The sequence below is a fragment of the Pelodiscus sinensis genome, chromosome 4, assembly GCF_052426305.1.
Source record: "Pelodiscus sinensis isolate ZL-2025 chromosome 4, ASM5242630v1, whole genome shotgun sequence".
NCBI lineage: Eukaryota > Metazoa > Chordata > Testudines > Trionychidae > Pelodiscus > Pelodiscus sinensis.
Window position 1 is genome coordinate 49389369 of NC_143055.1, and position 24084 is coordinate 49413452.

A 24084-nucleotide genomic window follows, 5' to 3' on the forward strand; every position below is an offset into this window, starting at 1 on the left:
TTTGTCTTATGGTATTGACATTTATGAATTCTTATCCCTAGATACTCCTTTCCCTATTCTATCCTCTGTGCTCATTTTAGAAGTCCACAGTACCCCAACATCGCTCTTCTGTTGTTTTCTAGGGATCTAAGCAACTAGTCAACTACCTGATAATGAGTACCCAAATGCTTATCGGGTAGTTGAGTAGGAACTTGACTAGTCTATCAGAGAGAGGCAGCAAAGGGAGAGAGCAGGAGCTGATACGGCGGTGCACAGGCTTAAAAGCTGGTTCCCGCTAGCACCTTCTCTGCAGGGAGACAGACGGCAGTGAGGAAATGGTGCGAGTGGGAAATGAAACAGACTGAAATGTACAGGAATCGCCTGTAGGAACAAGGCAGGGAAATGGGAAAATGTATAAGGGAAATATACACGGCAGCGGGAACCCGCTGGGTCTTCCCTTTGAAATGTACAGAAGCGGTGGGTGGGTCTTGTACATTTCATAGGGAGAGGTGCAGCAGGATAGCAAGCCCCCCCCCCCTCCTCATTGACTAATTGACTAGTCGATGGAAATTCCATTTACTACTTGTTTAGCTGATTAATTGAAATTTCAGAGGGGTAGCTGAGTTAATCTGTAACATGAAAAACTTAAAAAAATCCAAATAGTCTGGTAGCACTTGAAAGACTAACAAAACATGTAGATGGTATTATGAGCTTTCCTAGAGATTTTCTCTGTTTTTTTTTATTTGTTTTCCTTAGTTGCTCTGTAACATCTAGCAACCAAGTATGCTTTATCAAGTTTATCTTTTGTTTTGTAATAAAAATCACGTTTTTTAAGGTGATGATTTGATTCTTGTGTCCTAGGAGGACTGTCTGTATGTATCTGCATGCCTTTAACTGAGGGGTCAGCTACCAGAGACAGCAGCTTGCTTTTCTCTTTTCTTTTTTCAAGCTCTTTTGCGACAAAGGAGCTTGGAATACCCCTGGGGGTGACTTCATGTGTTCACCCTTGGTTTTTAGGGCTCAAAAAGCACTTGATGGTGGCAGCAGTTCCCCAAAATCTGTGTATTATAATTCTGAGGGGAAGTTTTTTGTGACCAGTGCTTGTACAGGGAAGGTTTTGAACTTTCTTACAGGCCCTCACCTTCTGCACTCAGAGTGAGGAAACAGCCCTGACAGCAGTGCAAGAAGAAGATGCAGGGTATAACAGCAAGAATGAAACATCATAAGGAAAACTGCTTATTGGGAGAAATGATGTGGATATGTCTAAAAAACAATGTGAATTGACTTTGCAATCTGTCATTCTTCTAGACTCTCTCAATGCCTTTTAGTATAAGGATGATTTAACAAGTAAATTCCCTAGCTGTTTACTGTTGGATGTTGCTAGGAAAAAAAATTAGCTTATCTAATCCTTCTGGCTTGTTTAATTAGTTAATTAGGTTTAGAATCTATCACCAAGTATACAATACAGAAAACTGCAGTAAGAGAAATCTAGTTTCCAGTTGCCATTGAGTGTCATTTACTTATTTTATATTATATAATAAATGCCTCTTATTTAGGAACATCATAGTCACAGACCATAATGGTGATGTCATAAATCTATTCCCTATTTTACCTCAGAATAACTCAGCTTTCCCAAAATAGAACCCAATCCTATACTTGTTTTCAATGGGGTTTACTCCAAAGTTAAGTGCACTCTAAGCACAGTCAATCCAATGACACTGCAAGAGAGGAAGATGAGAGCTAGTTGTGTGGGTTGGACCTCCCTGGTCCAGCACCCTCAGGACCTGACCAGTCCCGAATAAGGGATTTGCTAGTCCAGGGGAGGTCATATACGGCTCCCCTAGCCCTGGACCGGTCACCATTCTCCTGGCTGCCAATGCAAGCTCTGTTGCCCTGCCAGCCCCCCAGCCCGCTAAGCCAGGCAGCCCAGATCCAGCCCTGTTCACTGTGTGCCAGGCTCTTGGCTGTGTGCGAAGCAGCCCATCTGCAGTGTGCTGGGTTCCTGGCCATGCTGGGCAGCCCTTCTGTGGCACACTAGGCTCCTGGCCCACTGGGCAGCCCCACTGTGGTGCATCAGGCTTCTGGCCTTCCCAGGCAGCCCAGCAGTGATGTGCCCAGGCTCCTGGTTCCGCCAGGCATCCCTGCTGGGTTGTACCTAGAAGTCTAGCTGCAGGGAGCTGGGGAGCCCAGCCACCAGCCTTCCACTGGGACTCTGGTCCTGAAACATCTGTGGTCCTGCCAGACCACTGATGTTGCTGAATCAGGGAGTCCTGGTTAATAGAAGTTCAACCTGTAGAACTTTTAAGGATACATTTAGTGTTCTGAGGACTTGCCCCTCCCTTTGCGTGTTCTGGGGAAAAGTCATTTTCTCCAGAGGGTTCTGATTGTCCTGGCACAACCAAAACCTGATCTTGTTCTAAGTTAGCAGAAGAGGAAGCTGCACGCCAAATTTGGTGGCCCTAGCTCTTACCATTTAGGAGGAGTTCTTGAACAAATGGACTCTCTAAAATATGTAGATTTAAGGTTTAGTTTAATAAAATATAAATGCTATTGTGTTTATGTGTGTGATTTTAGGCCCATATGCAGGCATTTCTGTGGGGGATGCTTTTTTGTAAATGTGGACTGCAAGGGTGTAAATATACACCCACAGTCCCCCAAATAAGTGAAGAAATCAGCCCCAGCCTTTCCCTGGATGGCCAGAGCATGGGGGAAGGAAGCTCAGGCAGCACACCTCTCCTACCTTCCCCTTCCTACTGGCTGAAGCATGCTTACGTAGGGAACCATTAGGGGTGATTTCACACCCTTTGCATGCTCCCCCCTGCATATAGGTCTGGATGTAGTTTTAACCTTTCCTAAAGTACTGCTGCTGCAGCTTGACTCGGAACATGAATAATATGTACTATTTCCTAAATTAATAAAATTCAAGTTATCAAAAAATTACACAAAGTATATCCTCTTAGATTTTGTAAAATACTGTACTGAGCTGTAAATTAACTGGTTTTAGTGATCAGATTTGCACCAGAAGAAATATGTGAAGAAGTATCAGTGGGAAACTTGATTTAAATCAGTGATTTTTGGTGATTTAAATCCATAAACCCAGATTAAATGGCATTCACTTTTTTTAGCCAGCCTTTGCAAACAATCTTCTTTTATGTAATAGATGTTTATTGGTAACCTGCCTCACGCCTGAAGTTTGGAGTCTAATACAGTACACAGAGCATGTTACTGCGTATTGCAAATGTTTATCATGTGGCCTATACAGTGACATCCGACAGCGAGTCAGTTACAATACCAAAAATATATTACCATTTTTAAATAAATGGTAAGAATAACCTCTTGAGAATTCATCATTTCTTTAGCTATGAATATCCCTGAATTTATCACAGAATGCAATTTTCCTGTAAGCCAGCAGGCAGACAAAGTAAAGGAAGGAAATACATTGTGCGGTGAAATGACTGGGACCTTGAATTTCAATTTTCGTAATTCCCTTAGTTAACACACCATTACAGAAAGGAATAATTCCCACTTACGGGGGCTGTCATCTCTAGTTGTATGCCGACAACGACCCATTTACGTTTGGAAGTTTTTTTTCTGTGCAGCCAGAATAACAGACTCTTTTTTGGGAGGTGAGAAGCAAAACAGTTACTCTAGCAACAGGCAAGGCCCTAGGAAAAGCACTGCTACAATGCACAAGCTCGCGCTCGACGTGTAAGACGTTGCACAGCACACCTGGCGAAAAGGTAGGCACAACCTGTTAAGCGACCGTACGTCACACGCGCCTGCGTCGTTTGTGTTTCCTGAGTGATCTGAATCCTGCTTAGCAGAAACTTGGATAATGGGGCCCCTGGGGATGGGGAAACCAGCTCAGCCTTTCCTTAGAGAGAGAAGAACCGGAGCCCTGTGTCGTCACGAGGGAGCTGGGCTGCCATTCCCGCCCGTGGCTCTCTGGGGCACAAAGAGGGACACGCACCTGCCCGGGGGGAGGTGCAGAACCCAGCCTTCAGCCACTCGGTGAGACTTGCGCCTGGGCGGGGCCTTTGCACCTCACAACCCCGTAGTCAGGGCAAAAGGGGCGGGGCGAAGAAAGGCGAGCATGCGCTCCAGGTAGGAACGTGCGTTCCTGCCCAGTCCATGTGTGTATCCGGGTCATTACAGTGAAATCGCTCTTCCTGCCGCTGCGACCTTCTGGCGCGGGGGACTTCCGGTCCCCCTCCCCCGCCCTGGAGTTTTGTGGGTCGGAGCGGTTGGCCCCAGCGTAGAGCCGTTTTGCCTCCCTCCTAGTCCCCTCCCCGTGTTTGTCCTCATGGATCCTCCCGGGCAGGTAGGGCGGGGCCTCCCAGGAGGCGAGCGTGGCGGCCTGAGCCAGGTGCGGAGCCCCTTGTCTCGGGGCTGAACAGCTGCGGCAGCCCGTTGCCCAGGCGCTCCCTGAGGTGCCGGGCAGACGCGAGGGGAGCGGTTGTGATGCCCGAGAGGTTGCAGTGAGCGCTGCGCTGTTATGGAGCTCCCCTCCCCCACCGTGCCAGCCGCAGTTCGGGGTGACGGGGTTTGCTGCAGCAAACGATCTCTGCCGCGTTTGCTGGGCTGGCGTCTCAAGCCGGGATCGTTTAAATAAGGAAGATTTAATAAAATATCTGAAGGTGTCATCTGAGTGTGCCAGTGAGGTGTCATTGAAACGCTGAGCAAACCCCCTCTTTGTTCACTGAAGCTGGGTGCACTAAACACATCCTTAGAATTAGTTGCAAGGGAAATTTGCTACCTGTATAGTCTCCCTACCCTTTCCCCTGTGCTTTTGATACTCAGACTTCTTTTTTGGAAGCATAAATAATAAACTAGCCTAGCCTAAAATACAAACTGATGTTGAATAAATAGAATATACTATGGGCTAACTCTTTATGTAGCGTTTCCCTATAGTATGGATAAGGCTATGATTGTCACAGAGGTCACAGAATTTGTGGATTTCTTTGACCTGTGTGACATTTTCTGCCAGAGCCCAGCCCTCACCGTGGTGGAGGAGATCTTACAACTTCCCAGAAGTGTCTGACAGACACCTGACCCTGCAGCAGCTCAGTTGCAACCAGCTGTGGCTGGAGCATTCTGCAGCTCTCAGCCACGGGGTGGGGGGAGAGAAGGACATGGGGACCCCCTAGTATCCCAGCATCTGGGCCGGGGGTGGGGGACCCTGAAACTCTCATTCCCCACAGTACATAGGAGGACCTGGGAGGCCTGGAAAGAGTGGATGCTGAACCTGCATCCCCATTTTGTCAGGGATATTTTTAGTGAAACCCAGGGACAGGTCACAGGCTTCTGTGGTTTTTTGGTTTTGCTCATGACCTGTCTCTGGCTTTTATTAAAAACATCCATGACAAAAACTGAGCATTAATTATGTCGCTTTGTAATTTGAAGTTTTGCTGTACCACTGCTGTGAGGTTCAGTTGACGAGAGAAATATATCTTGAATTAGTAATATAGGATACAATTTTTTGAGAATAAGGTATCTTTTATTCATAGTATTAGGTGTTCACCACAGCCATACATCACTTAGCATTATTGTGAAAAGAGAGCTGATAGGCATTCCAAGTTTTTTGGGGGCGTGAAAGAGGAGTGGGCCAGCCTTTATACAGATAACTCTAATGTTTTATGTAGCTAAGATTTTTCCACAATGATCCTGTACTATGAACAGTTAGAATCGGTTGAGCTTAAGGCAAGCAGCAAGATCTTTGTACCCAGGCTTTTGTGGCAGGAAGAATACAATAAGGCTATGTCTACACTGGCAGCTTTTTGCGCAAGAACTCTTTTGTGGAAGAGTTCTTGTGCAAAAACTCTTCCACAAGAGAGCGTCTACACTGCCATGTGCTTTTGTGCAAGAGATGTGCTTTTGCGCAAGAGCATCCATGGCAGTGTAGATGCTCTTTTGCACAAGAAAGCTCTGATGGCCATTTTAACCATAGGGGCTTCTTGCGCAAGTAATTCATGTTGCCTGTCTACACTGCCTTCTTGTGCAAGAGCTCTTGCACAAGAGGGCTTATTCCTCACAGGGAGATGAATAACTTCCAGAAGAAGCCCTGTTTTCTGACACTAGACTGTAAATTTACTTCTGGAAGAACGCTCGTGCAGTGTAGACAGCTGGCAAATTTTTGCGGAAGAACGGCTGTTCTTGCGCAAGAAGCTGCCAGTGAAGACGTAGCCTAAAGGATGGTATTTAAGGGTGTGACAGGGTTTCTGATTATTTTCTAATGTCTGAATAAGGTTCTGTGTGATTGTTTTTCAGTGTTATTGCATCTTTAAATTTATGCCTCAGGCAGCAAGAGACCTGGATAGATATAACTCTAACTAAGTTAGCTAGTTAATAGTGCTAGCCCAATGAGGCATTCACAGATGAATAAAGATCGCAATTTATTAAATTGCAGCTATTTTCTAAAAGTATGGAGATTAAGAAAATCATTTTTAAAAGCTTCATTCTGTTAATATTTTCATATACAAATATATTTAATGTTCAACTTTCCTAATGAAAGAATCCTGTAGCTTACGTACCAACAGAGGATGAAAGAAGAATTTTCAGGGAATGCAACGAAGAGAGCTTCTGGTATAGATGTGAGTCAAGTTTGCTGATAAATCATGTTTGTCTCCATTTTAATCCCTTCTTTCTTCCTCCTTTGTAATGTTGTTTTTGTCATTATCACTTCTGTTTAAGAGCTAGAGCCAAAACCTGCAAATCTTTGCTCAAGATGAGTAAAGACTATTTGTATGAGCAACTTCACTCAAATCAAATTCTGCACTAAAAAAAGTAATATCATGGAATGAAAATGCATGTCACATCATCTTTCTGAATGTTTGATCCACTAGCATTTACAATTAAGATCCATTTGTGGGCCTATTTTGCTTCCTATTGTTACCCAGGCTTGTAAAGCTCTTTGCACATCAGAGGTCAGCTTCCTGACTTCACCACCACTGGGCAACACATGAAGTCCCTCCTCAGCTTACACCAGGGATGGGCAATAATTTTTGAAGGAGCTCCACTTCACACATTTTAGAAGTGGTTGCGGGCTGCCCTGGAAGGGTCGGGACCTCAGACGGTACAGGGCTGTTCTCTTTAGGTGCAGCCCACCCCTGGCAGAGGGAGATCATGTGCTCCCCCATCTGCAGATCCTGATTGGCCGGGGCTAGAGGGAGTGCATTTGCCTGGAAGTCTTTGCCTGCTCCTGGGTCCTTCTCCTCCCTCCTCCCTATGTATGGGGCTTCCACTCCAGGCCCTCTGCGCACAGGATGGCCAGCTAACAGCCCCTGCAGGGCTGGAGCAGTCCTTTGCCTTTGGTGGGCCACGCGCAGGGTTTGCTCCCAGGTACTGGGTAAGTAGTTATGTCTACACATCAACTTCCAGGCTGGCCCATGAGAGCCAACTCTAGTTCATGGAGCTGTTGCATTGCAGTGTAGACTTCTGAGCTTGGGCTGGAGCCCATGCTTTGGGATCCTCCCATCCTGTAGTTTCCTAGAGCCCAGGATTCTCCCACCTGCCTGAGTTAGCTGGCATCAGTGCTTTTTTTGTGACGGTACTGCCCTTCTAAATGTAGCATTTTCTTATTCACCTCCGGTCAGAGCTTACCTGGAAAGAATGGAGTGTACCAGCATCTATGTATGCAAATGTCCGACAGTCAGCTGGGCCTTAAAGGGGCCATGTCCCTTAAAAGGTCAGCGCTCAACAACTTTTCCCCTGGAGTACCGGCACCTTTTTAACAAAAAGAACACTGGCTGGTATGCACCAGTTGTGGATATCTAGTTGCTATGTAGACATACCATCAAAAAAAATCTCTGCACCATGAGCACTAGACATATTTTGTTCAATGAAGGCTGAGATTTGGAAAGGTGACTCTGTAGCAAACTTAATTCTGCATAGAATCATAGAAAAGTTGTGATCATGCATTCTTTTAACAGAATGTTGCTCGTCCAAATATACAATGTGATTTGTTTCAATTATTAAAACAATGTTTTTCACAAAATGCTGAAGAATTCATGTCAAAAATTGCATTACTACTTTACATTTTTCCACTCATCCAAAAGACCATTTTCACTTCTTTATTTACAGACAGCCTGGAGATTATGAAATGACATTTTTGGATATGAGCTTTGTGTCTGTCACTTGTACCTTTGTTATCTTGAGAGTAGATTGCTGCACTATAGTTTTTATGAGGCTGCATCTTAATTCTGTGAAAAACGAACCTGATGTAGAATTTAGCAGCCTCTGAACAGTATATTTTTATGTGAACATAATGCATTGGGACCCTGTGATTTGAACTAGCTAGCTGTCTGTCCCTTTTGGAGTAGATTTCTAAATAGGTAGATCCTATTTGTCTGAAAAAGCACCTTTTTCCCCTTATTTTTGGGACTCGCTCCCAGCATGGGTTTGAAATAATTGGAATATTGAATTTCCAGTTGTGCAGCAAGTACCATTCGTGAACCTTAGCTTTCAGAAAGGGGAAGTAATGATGAGGGTTGTAAATGATGGACAATGGTCATCTGACTTTTTTTAAAAAAAATAAGACATTGCCTCTGATGTAGGTGATGATGGGAATTTTAAAACATGCTGTAGAGTCATTACTATTTTATTTTTATATTTGCATTGAAAGAAGAGAAATTGTTGAAACTCTAAATTAGTTTCTACTAAACTTCCATGCAGTTATTCAGTTTTAGGAGAATACCTTCTACCAGATTTTTCAACTCTAAATGTAGTGTTTTCTTATTCATAGAATTTAAAGCAAGAAGAGACCATTAGATCATGTAGTCTGACAGCCTTTTTATCACAGGCCATTAAGCTTCAGCCAGTACTTCTGTATTGAGCCTATAACTTATGATTGTTTGGCTAACACGTCACCAGAAAGGGACCTGTCTTGATTTGAAGACATAAGGAGAGAGAACATCTACCATTTTCAAAAGACTGCAAATTATAATTCTTTTTTTCCCCGACTATGTTGATAAGCTACCTTTTCTCCCCCACAGCTCTGCCAATTTCTGCAGTAAGCATGATTGTCACTCAGGGATTAATTCATAAAGGTAAACTTTAAATCATATTTTAGTTCAACTTCATGTTTCTCAGATAAGTTTTACTTATACTCTCAACAAGATTGCCATGCATGAGTTTGATTTGAAATCACAATATGTAAATAGATTAGAAATATGTGTAGAAAATATTGCAAAAATGTGAAGAGTAGAGAAATGCAAGACTTTATATGTATGAGGAAGAAAAAATATTCAGAAAAAATATATAGTGATGGCAGGAATCTACAAAGCAGTAATTCTGAAAGAAATCTAGGGATGACAGTAGATTTTTGGAAATGGAAAATACCTTAATATTAAAATATCATTATATAAATCAGTGGTTTCCCCTCATATAGACTATTGTATTTATTTGTGGCCATGCCATATAAAAATATTCTGTAACTAAAATAGATAAAGATATGGACTATTAAAATGCAAAAATACATTAAAAAAAACCCACCTTGCTTTTGGTGGCTGAAAAGGTTGGGATTGTTTATCTCAGAAGAAACAAATAAGAGGGGACATAAGTCTATAGAATTATTGTTATAAATGAGGTAGGATTGTAATGTTTTTTTCAGGAAACTTTCTGGTTTGTGTTATAAGTCAGAAATGTTGGGATTTTTCTCCATGAAAAGTTAAAACATCTCGTGTATTACAGAAGATTATCTATTATCGTATGGCCACATGAAAAACTAAATGTTAATGCAGTGTTTAAATTCACCATTGTGATTTTACTAAAATAATTACTTTTCTTTTAGTAAGTAATCACTTTGCTTATTTTCAGGAATTCTCACCACTCATTCAAGGTTTGGCTCTCTTCCCAAAGTTGCATGTAAGTATGATCACATATTAGTTCACCTTACTAGAATCTAGTTAATGAAACTCATCAATTATTCTATCATAAATCCAAACAACTCCACTGAAGCCAGCTGAGGCCATGTCAATACTTACGTGCTGGAGATCTATATTCTGTTGTTTGATTTAGCGGGTCTAGTTAAGACCTGCTAAATCAAATGATGAGTGCACCTCAGGTCAGCGCCAAGGGAAGCCGATGGGAGTATTTGCTCCCATTGACCTTCCCCTGTGAAGACAATGTGAGGTATGCCGACTTCAGCTATGTTATTGGAATGGAGTGCTCTTGCGCCCTTAATAATGTCCCTTTGGAAAACTACCAGCTATGTTCAATTGTTTTTCTCTTACTTTTGCTTCTCATGGAACCTTACCTACCAGCTTCCTAAGTTTACTAAAGTCTGCCTTCTTGAAATCCATTGACTTTATATTGCTGTTCTCCCTTCCACCATTCCTTAAAATCATGAACGCTATCATTTCATGATCATTTGCATCCAAGTTGCCTTCCACTTTTAAATTTTCAACCAGTTCCTCCCTATTTATTAAAACCAAATTTAGAAGAGCCTCCTCCCTAGTAGCTTCTTTCACCTTCTGAAATAAAAAATTATCTCCAATATATTCCAATCATTTGCTGGATCTGTGCCCTACTGTGGTGTTTTCCCTATAGATGTCTGGATAGTTAAAAGTCCCCCATCCCCATCAACCTTGAGCTTTGGATGATTTTCTTAAAAAAAAAAAAAAAAAAAAAGCCTCATCCATCTCTTTTTCCTGGTTGGGTGTTCTGTAATAGACCCCCTACTATGAAATCACCCTTGTTTTTTAACCCTTTTATCTTTACCCAGAGATTATCAACAGGTCTGTATCCTATGTCCATCTCATCTATTGTGTGGTACTAAATTCAATGCAAGTATATTGTGTTTAAGCATTTATTTTTATCAATCAAACTTGTAATCTCATAAAAAAGAAAGCAGATTTTTTTATAAGATCAGTTGTCCACAAAACGTTGTTGATTAGCATTAATAATATTTCTACCCTTTAAGTACATATTGAATGAATCCCATATCACTTTTTCCATTATTTTGCCTGCAATGGAAATCAGTCTTACCGACCTGTTGTTTCTCGGCCACCCTGCTTGATTACTTTGTTAATGTTGTGCCAATGTTGTGCTCTTCCAGTCTTATGAAATTTTCCAAGTATTCCAAAATGCATTAAAATAGGCCTCTTTGGTTCAAGGTACCTGGGCTTGCTGATTTAAAAAATGTTTAATCCTTAGCAGATTATTTTTAACATCCTTCATAGTTGCTAATGGACTGGAAAGTAGTTCATTGTCATGTGAGATTAGTACCGTATTTTCCGGCGTATAGGGCGACTGGGCGTATAAGACGACCCCCTATCTTTTTAATTAAAAGATAGGGTTTCATCTTATACCCCAGCGCCCCTCCGCCTCCTTTGCTCCCGGTGTCCCTGGTCTGCTGGAGCTGGTCCCCAGCAGACCAGAGGCACCGGGAGCAAAGCCGCCAGGAGCGCCAGGAGCGCCTGGGCTCCCCCCCCCTCCCCCCCCTCCCCGCCGGAGCCCCTCCGCGGCTTTGAAAGCCTCGGGGGAAGCCGGCGGGGGGGCATCCCAGGCGCGCATGGGCTGCCCCCCCGCCGGAGCCCCTCCGCGGCTTTGAAAGCCTCGGGGGAAGCCGGCGGCGGGGCATCCCAGGGGCGCATGGGCTGCCCGCCCGCCGGAGCCCCTCCGTGGCTTTCAAAGCCTCGGGGGAAGCCGGTGGCGGGGCATCCCAGGGGCGCATGGGCTGCCCGCCCGCCGGAGCCCCTCCGCGCGGCGCGGAGGGGCTCCGGAGGGGGGGCAGCCCATGCGCGCCTGGGATGCCCCCCCGCCGGCTTCCCCCGAGGCTTTCAAAGCCGCGGAGGGGCTCCGGCGGGCGGGCAGCCCATGCGCGCCTGGGATGCCCCGCCGCCGGCTTCCCCCGAGGCTTTCAAAGCCGCGGAGGGGCTCCGGCGGCGGGGCATCCGGCGTACAAGACGACCCCCGATTTTTGGGGGATGTTTTTTAACTTCAGAGGTCGTCTTGTACGCCGGAATATACGGTATGTCATTCTACTATTTACAGATATAGAACAGGAAAACAGGAATATGTATTGAACACTTTTGCATTTTCTGCATCATTATTAACAATTATATTGTCTCTTTTAATGAACCTATGTCATTGTTAGAATTTTTGTTCTGACAAACTTATATTCAGTCTAGTTGTCCTTAGCATTTCCAGCGTTGAATTTATCCCTCTAGTGGTTAGCTTTCCATATAAATATACTACACATTGTTACTTACAATTTATATCAATTCCTATTCACTTCCTCTGTTTCTGTTAGTTTATTGGGGGGAGGGGGGAATTATTATTATTTCTACTTGATGTTTTCTGGTCCTTTTTTAACCAGGATGGGCTTTTAACCAAAAATTTTATTTTTTTTTGTAATTGCGAAACTGGTTTTTTGGAAAAATTCAACAGCTGGAGAATCTTCTTCTCCTTTTGACACTATCATGACTGTGGCCATTAGGTGATGTTGCAACGTAAATACAGTCAGTTTAGGAACTGTGATTTGGATGACTTGAGTTGTCAAAGCAAGAGACAACCACGGTCCAAGTTAAAACTGCCATTAATTCTCCTGAAGTTCAAGGTGATCTTCTTCATCCAGGAAGACTTGCTGATTTTGGAATGTATTGTGAAGAGGACAATTCCTTGTTCAAGGTCCCACAGTACAGATGTTTCTTGCATCTGACTTCTGGTTTTCTAGTGGTTTCTGTGGATGGGATAGTGTCTAAAGGCGCTATGAACCCCAGAAGTATCTGGAAGTACAGGCAGTCCCCGGGTTACGTACAAGATAGGGACTGTAGGTTTGTTCTTAAGTTGAATCTGTATGTAAGTCGGAACTGGCGTCCAGATTCAGCCGCTGCTGAAACTGATCAGTTTCAACAGTGGCTGAATCTGGACGCCAGTTCTGACTTACATACAGATTCAACTTAAGAACCCCAGGCATCCCCAAGTCAGCTGCTGCTGAAACTGATCAGCGGCTGATTCCAGGAAGCCCGGGGCAGGGGCTTCCTGTAGTCAGCCACTGGTCATTTTCAGCAGCTGCTGACTAGGGGACACCTGGGGCAGAGCAGCTGGGGTGCTGCTGGGTTGGTCCAGTGGCACCCAGAGCGGCGCTACGGGACCAACCGGCAGCGCCCTAGCTGCTGTACCACAGGCGTCCGGAGCAAAGCCGCGGAGCACGGGGGCAGCGGGACAGCCCAGACGTGCCGTGGCTATCCTGCTGCCCTCGGGCTCCGTGGCTTTGCTCTGCTTTGCTCCCCGTCCCCCTGGTCTGCAGACCAGGGGGACGGGGAGCAAAGCGGCGGAACACACGGGCAGCGGGACAGCCCAGACGCGCCGTGGCTATCCTGCTGCCCTCGGGCTCCGCGGCTTTGCTCTGCTCTGCTCCCCGTCCCCCAGGTCTGCAGACCAGGGGGAGGGGGAGCAGAGTAGAGCAGAGCGGCGGAACGCGCGGCCAGCTGACAGCCCAGACGCTGCTGGGCTGTCAGCTGGCCGCGTGCTCCGCTCTGCTTCCCCCCCCCCCCATGGTTTGCAGACCAGGGGGAGGGGGAGCAGAGCGGAGCAGAGCAGAGCGGCAGAACGCGCGGCCAGCTGACAGCCCAGACGCATCTGGGCTGTCAGCTGGCCGCGTGCTCCGCTCTGCTCCCCCCCCCCCCTGCAGATCAGGGGGAGGGGGAGCAGAGCGGAGCACAGCAGAGCGGCGGAACGCGCGGCCAGCTGACAGCCCAGACGCTTCTGGGCTGTCAGCTGGCCGCGTGCTCCGCTCTGCTCCCCCTCCCCCTGGTCTGCAGACCAGGGGGAGGGGGAGCAGAGCAGAGCAGAGCGGAGCAGAGCAGAGCGGCAGAACGCGCGGCCAGCTGACAGCCCAGACGCATCTGGGCTGTCAGCTGGCCGCGTGCTCCGCTCTGCTTCCCCCCCCCCCTGCAGAGCAGAGCACAGCAGAGCGGCGGAATGCGCGGCCAGCTGACAGCCCAGACGCGTCTGGGCTGTCAGCTGGCCGCGTGCTCCGCTCTGCTCCCCCTCCCCCTGATCTGCAGACCAGGGGGAGGGGGAGCAGAGCAGAGCGGAGCAGAGCAGAGCAGAGCGGCAGAACGCGCGGCCAGCTGACAGCCCAGACGCGTCTGGGCTGTCAGCTGGCTGCGCGTTCCGCCGCTCTGCTCTGCTCCGCTCTGCTCCCCCTCCCCCTGGTCTGCAGGGGGGGGGGAGCAGAGCGGAGCGCGCGGCCAGCTGACAGCCCAGACCAGACGCGTCTGGGCTGTCAGCTGGCCGCGCGTTCCGCCGCCGCTTTGCTTCCTCTCCCTGATGTGCTCGAGACCAGGGAGAGGAAGTGCCCCGTTCTTAACTGCGGATCCGACGTAAGTCGGATCCGCGTAACTCGGGGACTGCCTGTAATTGAAGACTATACAGTATGGTTCCAGTGGGCACCATTTTTCTATCATATTTCCAAAATTCAGTGATACATCCAACAAATATGAACGTTCTCAAAGAAATGCTAACAGAAATTAAGCTTTCTTTGCCTTAAAAGCAACTAAGAGTCTTCCGCAGATGAATATATGGAAAATTATGTATATTTCCTTTATCGCAAAGTATGGACACAGACCTGCTCTGCTTAAAATCAATAGCAAAACTTCCATTGATTTCAGTGAAAGCAAGATTGAGCCATATAATAGCAGACTGAACTTATTGCTATGACATAGTAGAACACACAATATTAATTAATAGCTAAAATAGTTTATAACAATGAAGATATTAAATGGACAGAATAAACATTAATGGATTTTAAGGCCAAAAAGGACCATTGTGATCATCTGCTATGACATCCTGGATGACACAGACCAAAGAACCTTACTTAATAGTGTTGTCTTCACTAGCGCATATAACTGTTCTAGTATGCTGCCCTGGTGGAGATCAAGTGGACACTGTTCTCAGTGCTTCAAAGAGGGTGTTAGTAGCAGCAGCAAAGCTGTAACTGAGAAGGGAGCAGGAAAGAATTAGGAGAAAAAAGAGGAAACGAGGGATATGCTGAGCATGTTTGATAGTTGTCTTAGGCATTCCAAAAAAGCCTTCTGAACATCAACAGAAGAGTGGGGAAAAACATAATTATTTGCAAATAAATGTTAATAAATACAATGCATATTATTTAAAAAATGCTCTGTGGAAAAATGTTTTTTTTAAAGTTCATGTAAAAGTAATATATATTGTGCCCCTTTAGTTTATTGAGATCTGTTTTGGAGGTTTACTTGAAATGTATATTGAAATAAAAAAATTTGTATTATTTTATCATTCTTAAAACTCAAGTCAGATAATTTAAAACAAAGTCTCTGATGTGAACCAACTCATTTATGTTCCACATAGATTATATTTTATTGTATATGCTTAAAATTGATATGCAACACATTTAAAAGTTGGAAGGAATAAAAAGAACAATAGGTTTTTATTTGTAGATTTTGAGTGTTCAGTGTTAACTGTCAATAGTAGAATGATTTACTTTGTAGTTAATTTTTAAACAATTCTACTTTTTTGTGACGTATATTGATGTTATGGTACAGAGTATATCAGAGTTTCTGTTTTCTTTACATATAAGTTGCTGGTATATGTGGATATATTGCTGGAAAGATTTCTTATCTGTCGATCTGCCAGGAGAAATTTAAGAAACTGGAGAATTCTCCAATAGGAGAAAGTATACGACAAAGGCACAGATCTCTTCCACATGAGTAAGATATCTGTTCTTTCACTTTATTTCTTTAAGTTATTAATTTTTTTCCTTGGGAAAAATTAAGTTGTAAGAAGTTTCTAGAAAGATCTGAATTACATTTGCAACTTAGTTATCTTGAGAGCTGCATTTTTCCTTCCTTTCTAGCAACTTGTTATCTCCAGGAAACTTATTCTTTATGAATTCACAAAGTAGTGGCATCAGATGAAAATGTCCCTGTATTGAATTATTTACTCAGCTGCCTCTCTTTTACTTTTTTGGGGAGGGAAAATACTATTGTATGAGAATGTTGTGGCTCTGTCTGAGACACAGTAATTAGCAGTAATTTGTGCAAACTATAATATTTTCTTCTTACACTGTATTACTTTGAAGCCAGGGATATCAATCATTTCATTTTCAAGTTAACTAAATTCATGCTAAACAAATGGCATATACATTTTAAGCATATACATTTTGGTTTGCAATTAGCAAGACCTAGGCAAATAAAGGAGTTTTATTCTTTTAAAATTGTATTTTATATGGCACTGTAAACGCATACATGAGGCAAGACAGGTACAACCATATCTGGGTGTAGAATGCATTGTAAAGGAAAAAACAAGATAATTCAAGATGTTGCCAATGTGGAACTGAACATGATACAATTGATGAGAAATTATGTCAAGTAAAAATTACATAAAGACCCACAAACACCCAGTGAGAACAAATACACAGCATTCGTTAATCTGATTAGGAGATGAACAAAACAAGAAGATACAGTTGATTATTAAAAATCAGTTTTTGAGAAGACAAGAACAAAGATATTTGTATTTGAGTAATTTTTTCTAAGGCTTGAAGTTTCAGCAGTCAAGAGTCTATAGAATTTATAATCTCATGACTGTTTTTAAAGGATAAACAACATAAAGCTGTTAACTGCAGACTATAAATATGAAATAACAGCACAAGAAATAGATGATGTGTATATATATATATATAGATAGATATAGATAGATATCATCTAATTCTTGTGCTGTTATTTCATATGTAACTGTTGGCCCTAATATTACAAGTTGAACTGGCACACTCTGGACCAGCAGCATCCATGGTCCAGCATGATTTTAGTTAGCTGAATGTCTACTTATCATGTGTAAGGCCAAGTTTCCCATGGTCCCATTAATATTGTTTACAGCACTAGTCCTGGCTGTCAGTGTTCTCTGCTGATGTTTAGCTCTAATTTACCCCTAAATGTCTTCTAAGAGCCCAGTTAGCAGTGGAGGGTTGATAATACTGCTAGATAATATTAACCTACCATGGTTCAGCAAATTCTCTGGTTCAGTGCTGGTCAGGTCCTGAGGGTGCTGGACTAGAGCAGTTCGACCTATAACAAAATAGTGAAAGTTCAGTATTAGTTTTCAGAATGTATATTTCTCCATGTCTTTATAATAAAATACATAATATTTCTTATATTGCTGGAGAGGTATAACAAGTGGGGTTCCGCAGAGGTCAGTTTTGGGATCGGCTCTCTTCAATATCTTCATCAACGATTTACATCTTGGCATAGAAAGTACGCTTATTAAGTTTGCAGATGATACGAAGCTGGGAGAGGTTGCAACCAATCTGGAGGATAGGGTCATAATTCAAAATGATCTGGACAAATTGGAGAAATGGTCTGAGGTAAACAGGATGAACTTTAATAAAGGCAAATGCAAAGTGCTCCACTTAGGAAAGAATAATCAGTTTCTCACACACAGAATGGGAAGCGACTGTCTAGTAAGGAGTACGGCAGAAAGGGATCTAGGGGTTATAGTGGACCACAAGCTGAATGAATCAGCAGTGTGATGCTGTTGCAAAAAAAGGAAACATGATTCTGGGATGCATTAATAGGTGTGTTGTGAGCAAGACACGAGAAGTCATTCTTCCGTTCTACTCTGCGCTAGTTAGGCCTCAGTTGGAGTACTGTGTCCAGTTCTGGGCACCGCATTTCAAGAAAGATATGGAGAAACTGCAGAAGGTCCAGAGAAGAGCAACTAGAATAATTAAAGGTCTAGAAAACATGACCTATGAAAGAAGGCTGAAAGAATTGGGTTTGTTTAGTTTAGAAATGAGAAGACTGAGGGGGGACACGATAGCAGTTTTCAGGTATCTAAAAGGGTGTCATAAGGAGGAGGGAGAAAACTTGTTCATCTTGGCCTCTGAGGATAGAACAAGAAGCAATGGGCTTAAACTGCAGCAAGGGAGGTTTAGATTGGACATAAGTTCCTAACTGTTAGGGTAGTCAAACACTAGAATAAATTGCCTAGGGCGGTTGTGGAATCTCCATCTCTGAAATATTTAGGAGTAGGTTAGATAAATGTCTATCAAGGATAGTCTAGACAGTATTTGGTCCTGCCATGGGGGTAGGGGACTGGACTTGATGACCTCTTGAGGTCCCTTCCAGTCCTAGTATTCTATGATTCTTTAGATAGCTGTATGAAATGCAGACAGACAGGCCTGCTTTCATACACCTAAAATGTAATTGCTGGATGGTTAAAAAAGAATTGTAAAACCATCCTAAAGAAAATAAGTAATTAAAACTAGAGTGAGAACTTTAACAGGACTTAACTTTGGAAGTTGGCTGTTTGAAAAGATTCAAATTGGAAGTAATGAAGTTACTCCTATTCTTGCTGTTTAGAGTATAAAAAGCAATCTTAAATTTGTTTCAGGCAAGAATTCCTATTATAGGTTAATTTTTTTTACAGAATATCTTATAATGGAAGTCTTAATTTGTGAGACATTGCCAGCCAAATTCACAAAAATGGATTAAAATAATAATATACCTTGCACAGGAAAACAATACTCTAGAAACACTGACCCTATTGAGTATCAGAGGGGTAGCCGTGTTAGTCTGGATCTGCAAAAGTGACAAGGAGTCCACACTGCCATGCGCGTCCACAGTGCCATGTGCTTTTGCGCAAGAGATGTGCTTTTGCGCAAGATTGTCCATGGCATTGTGGACACTCTCTTGCGCAAGAAAACCCTGATGGCCATTTTAGCCATAGGGTTTTCTTGTGCAAGAAACCCCTATTGCCCGTCCATACTGCCTTCTTGCACAGGAGGGCTTATTCCTCGTGGGGAGAGGAATAACTCTTGCGCAAGAAGCCCTCTTTTCCGCTGCTTTACTGTAAATTTACTTGCACAAGAATACGTGTGTTGTGTAGACGCTCTGCAAGTTTTTGCACAAGAACAGCCATTCTTATGCAAAAAGCCTGCCGTGTAGATGTAGCCTAGGTATGTTGCCTAAAATTGAGGGCTGCTTTGAGCCTCTCAGGCAAACAAATCTGCCTGAAAGAGCAGGACCCACTATGTTTAAATAGGAGCTTTGTCACAGTACCTATGTGTGTAAAGACAGTGTAACTGTAACATCTTATTTTAAATGACTCAACATACACATAAATAAAATCTTTCCTTCCCAAAAACGTCAGAGATGGGCAGCTGAGTAAATAATTCAATAGAGGGCCATTAAAAGTATGAGCTTAAATACATCACTGTTTAGTGAAGCACATAAGCATATACAGAAAATTAAATGATGTGTTTAATTGCTTTGCTGAAACAGGCCTAAATTATTATAGTACACACATTGTTTTGCTTGTAAACAATTGATATCTTATTTAAAGAAGTGTTTCTAATTATCATTCTCCCTGTTCATTTTGTGTCAGAAAACTAAATCAGCAACTCCATATTGGGGAGAGCAATGTCAGACTTCAAGATAATTCTTTGTCTCCCGAATAGCTTCTAAAACATTTTTTGGTATTGATCAATCATAGCAGCTTCTAATGAAGGGTTTGAGTTGCATCTTGGCTTCTTAAACCACATTTCTTTCCTAAAAACTTTCAAAAATAGTAGCTACGGCTGTATTTTTGTGCCCCTACTATCTCATACAGGCACACCCTGTTCTATTTGTGTCTGATGTGTTTTGTCTGTGTCTGAACTGTCTTTGGGGGGCAGGGATTGTTTTATTTATATTGTAAACTTCCAAGCTCGTGGTTGGAAGTTAGTTTATGTTCTGTATTTTTTTTTTTAGTTAAAACTAAAGTTTCTCATGTATGTTCTTTTTTTTTTGAAGCGTGTATGTGTTGTGGAAGGGTCATATGGATCTTTTGGGACAATTACCTTTTTCTGTAAAAATCTGTTAATATTTAAATGTTTTACTATAAACTAGTTTTAAAACATTAATCAAGGAGTTTTTATTCTTCAATCCATCATGTGCTTAAATTAAATATTTCCAATCTTAATATCCCTTTGTCTTATTTTTCCAGATATGCTGATAAAAAATCAGAGTTTGCAAATTTGCCGCCTCAGTCATCTTTTGGATCTCAAACACCTGCAGCCCCACTTTCTTCCAGCTATTCACATGAATATAGTTCAACAAATCAGTCCCTCTCTAACTATGAACCAATTCCATTCAGTTCTTCTTTGAATGAATCTTCTCCTACTGGAATTACTGAACATAATGCTGCAGGTATGGCTTATCTTAATTTATAGTTTCATAGTACATTAATTCTGGTTTGTGTCCTGGAGACATTTTGTCTTCATAAGTGAGAGAAATGTGATAGTAAAGCCTCTTCTGTCATGATGATAAATACAATATATTCCCTTAGTTTGCTTGGATGTATACATTCTGTATGTTCAGATTTGTTTTATTTTAGCACATTTACAAATCTACGCATGTACATGGTTAGCTGATGAGCCTGGGCTCATTGGTTAACTCTCATGGTTACACGCACCCCCTTATACTCTCCCATTGACTGTGTATCGTGGGTGGGAGTAGGGGGGAAGGCGGCTTTCAAATCAGCTCCCCTTGCATACCTGCTTCTGCCAAGCCTACTGATCGCTGCATACTGCTGCCGTCTCTGTATGATGAGGAGGTAGCCGGGGGACAGTATGTGTAGGAAGCTGGCTCTCTGCATGTGCCAACTCCTGCGGAGCCGCTGCCTCCTTTTCTCCTCTCCTCCCCCTTCCCCCCCACCTGTGCTGATACCTTACATAGAGGCAGTGGGGCAGGTGGGATCCAGGTTCATGGGGAGCTGGCTTAAAAACCATTGCCTACAAGCACTGGCTCCTGCCTTGCACCCATGTGTAAACATGTTGCCACTAACAACTTCAGCAGTTACACATTTACAAAAATAAACTTACTTTAACATCTCTAGTCTGTATATTCAAGAACTCTTCCTAAATGTGGAGCTAGGACCACCACATTTGGTATGTAGCTTCCTCTTATCATAACTTAAAGCAAGGTGAGGGTTTGGTTTTTCATGGAAGATGATTGTTTATCATAAAACAGAAAGAGAGGGGGATTTGCTAACTGGGACAGTTCTACTATAGAATGACCACAAGACAGTTGGCTAGAGGCGGTGCTCTGGATGTTTCTAGCCACCAGACCCCCCCAGTCGCCCAAGCAGTGTGGCGTTGGCAGCCCTGGTCAGCCTGGGGAGCTGCCAGGCAGCATGGCTCCTGCCACCCTATCCCTGCCTTGGGTCTCCCGCACACCCAACCTCTTGTCCTGGCCCCTACAGAACCCCATTTCTGCGCTGAGCCCCTCACCCTCTGCTCTAACTCCTCCACCCCCTGCCCTGAGTCCCCCCCACACACACCACCCAACCCCCCGCCCTGACTCATGCAACTCCCACCTGCTGTCCTGAGCCCCCACACAACTCCTAACCCTCTGCCCTGATTTCTTCACCTCCTAATCCCTGCCCAGAGCCCTTCCTCACCCTCAGCCCTGTCCCTTGCACTCCCTGCCATAAGCCCCCCATATCCTCAAGCCCCTGTCCTGGCTACTGCATTCCAGATCTGTGCCCTGAACCCATCTTCTTAAAGACCCAAGCAATGCCGGGTCAGTATGCTAGTATACAATGAATACAGTGGTTTTCATGGACGAATATTTTGCAGTTCCACAAAGAAAAATATATTGATACAAAGTACATCTTCTACAGGATGTTTCTTTTTTTTTAACATTTGTCTCTTTAAAACTTAACTACTAGTTTTTTTCTGAATTTTTTGAAGGGATTATAAATTGTAAGATTATAAATTATAAAGTCAGGTCTGTTTTTTGAAAATTAAATACACATGTATATATGTCTCCCTCATGAAGTTCGCCCCCCATACGTTTACTTTTAACCTGTGCGACTAAACAAAATGGCCAGGGGCAACAAGAACTAGGTGGTAAAGTTTTCCCTTTTTATATAGCAAAATTTGTATTTGTATTAGGGATGCAAAAGGTTAACTGGTTCCAGTTAACTGGTAGGGGCTATAGTATCGTATATTCCGGCGTACAAGATGACCTCTGATGTTAAAAAACATCCCCCCAAAATCGGGGGTCGTCTTGTACGCCGGATGCCCCGCCGCCGGAGCCCCTCCGCGGCTTTGAAAGCCTCGGGGGAAGCCGGCGGGGGCGCAGCCCATGCGCGCCTGGGATGCCCCGCCGCCGGCTTCCCCCGAGGCTTTCAAAGCCGCGGAGGGGCTCCGGCGGGGGGGCAGCCCATGCGCGCCTGGGATGCCCCCCCGCCGGCTTCCCCCGAGGCTTTCAAAGCCGCGGAGGGGCTCCGGCGGGGGGGGGGGGCAGCCCAGGCGCTCCTGGCGGCTTTGCTCCCGGTGCCTCTGGTCTGCTGGGGACCATCTCCAGCAGACCAGGGACACCGGGAGCAAAGGAGGCGGAGGGGCGCTGGGGTATAAGATGAAACCCTATCTTTTAATTAAAAAGATAGGGGGTCGTCTTATACACCCAGTCGCCCTATACGCCGGAAAATACGGTAGCTCCCCATCCACCTTGAGCATGAGGCTGCTCCAGCCCCATGGGGCCCATCAGAGCAGCGCCTGTTCTTTGTGGGCGAAACCAGTTTACCCCTTCCAGTACTCATGTGTGCTTTGAAACTCATGTATAAATAAAAATTCAATGAAGTAAGCTCAAAAATCAATTTTAATTTAAAATACACCCTTCTTGCTTATGTCCATTTTTATTTGTGGTTTGATTTATAAATTGAGCTACTTTCTTGGGATCATGTGTCATCCAAAATTAATAATAGTTTAGCCAAAACTATTATTTTTTTCTATCCAATAGAAGAAATCTCGTACATTTTAACATTATTGATGGTGCATCCAAGATGAAGATTTTGTCACTTTTTCTAGACATCTTCCTCTGAGGTCATCAGTTGAAATACTGATCCTGTTGAAGTCAATGGGAGTTTTGCCATTGAAGTCAATCGAGTTAGAATTTGACCCAAGCAATAAATGAGCCCAGTCATTTGCATTAACTCATATTTAATTGGAGTTTTATTTTCCAGAGTTCAACCTATTGATTGATTAATTTGTTTGATAATCTCCATAATAATTAAACTGAGGTACATCACTAGCCAACTGAGACTAATAGTTGTAGAACAACTTAAGGTGTGAATCAAATTTTTGATTCTTCAAACAAACAACAAAAATACAGTGATGCATCTGATTTTCTGTTTACCAAAGGTTTCCTTTATTAATCACCACTATATATTATTTGAAATGCTCTGTCATTAACAGTATCACCAAATCATAGTGCTTAACTAGATTACTATGTTCTTATTTCCTAAAGTTACTGGAGAAGACATTCTTTCCTTTACTTAGGATCCCTCAAAGATATGACATTTTTAATATTATTGGAGGGGGGTGTTGGTTAGGCTTTTTCTTGGATAAAATAAGAAAAAGAACATCTCTCTCCATCCTAAGATCGATAAAATGTGGACGTGGGGATTAAATGAAAGCAAACCAACAACCCTAATAGTGCTTAAATGCCACAGCATTTAGGCACTTCATAAATACATAACATGGCTACCCCTCTGATAATAAATACAAAAGTGGCTGATCCATGGTATCCTCTTCTCTTCAAACTATTTTGGTTTCTTTTTCCTCAAAGTCTTCAAGCATTGCCAGTTTTTTAAAAAATGGAGTGAATAGAATTGTCTTCTCTATTCTGTAGTTTTAAAATATGGAAAAGTCCTGCTTTGTGTTGCACTAGCTTCTCAGACTAGACTTCTGTATCATATTTATGTACTTCCACAAGAGCAAAGCATGTCTCTGCTGTCAGTCATGATCTAGGTGAATTGCTATTGGCTTGAAAAAGCTGTTGCGTGTGGCAGTACTGTGTATAGAAATTCTTCTTATTTGTGTCACTCCTTGGTTTTTCTAGCACACATAGCTTTGGTGGCATCTGAGAGCAAAGCATAAAACAAAAGGTTTGAGGAGGGACCCTTCTGGATATATTGAGTGCTTTTAAAAACTTAAAAAAACTGAATTGTTATTTTGGATTGTGGCTGTAATATGTTCCATTTCAGTCTAAATTGAGCTATAATTGGTCAACATACTAAAAAAAGGTTGGTTAATTGCAATTGTAATCAAGTGTAGTTAGGTGTTGCTAATTCTCACTGTGCTTTTTG

The 24084-nt window shown here is 43.3% G+C and overlaps 1 protein-coding gene across 4 annotated transcripts in view; it reads left to right on the forward strand.

Annotated features, from left to right (window-relative positions):
- The first annotated feature begins 4128 nt into the window (after nt 1-4128).
- The window catches only part of OCIAD1 (OCIA domain containing 1), a 28918-nt gene continuing 8962 nt past the window's right edge, over nt 4129-24084 (forward strand). Inside the window, exons 1-6 of one of the 4 annotated variants that reach the window (XM_006113460.5) lie at nt 4129-4345; nt 6491-6569; nt 8970-9023; nt 9793-9840; nt 15536-15665; nt 19936-20138. In XM_006113460.5, the coding sequence (XP_006113522.2) occupies nt 4283-4345; nt 6491-6569; nt 8970-9023; nt 9793-9840; nt 15536-15665; nt 19936-20138 (577 nt within the window). In that variant the 5' untranslated portion in view covers nt 4129-4282. The remainder of the gene's footprint in view (nt 4346-6490; nt 6570-8969; nt 9024-9792; nt 9841-15535; nt 15666-19935; nt 20139-24084) is intronic. The other 3 variants (XM_006113461.5, XM_089777861.1, XM_089777862.1) reach the window with 3 other exon arrangements.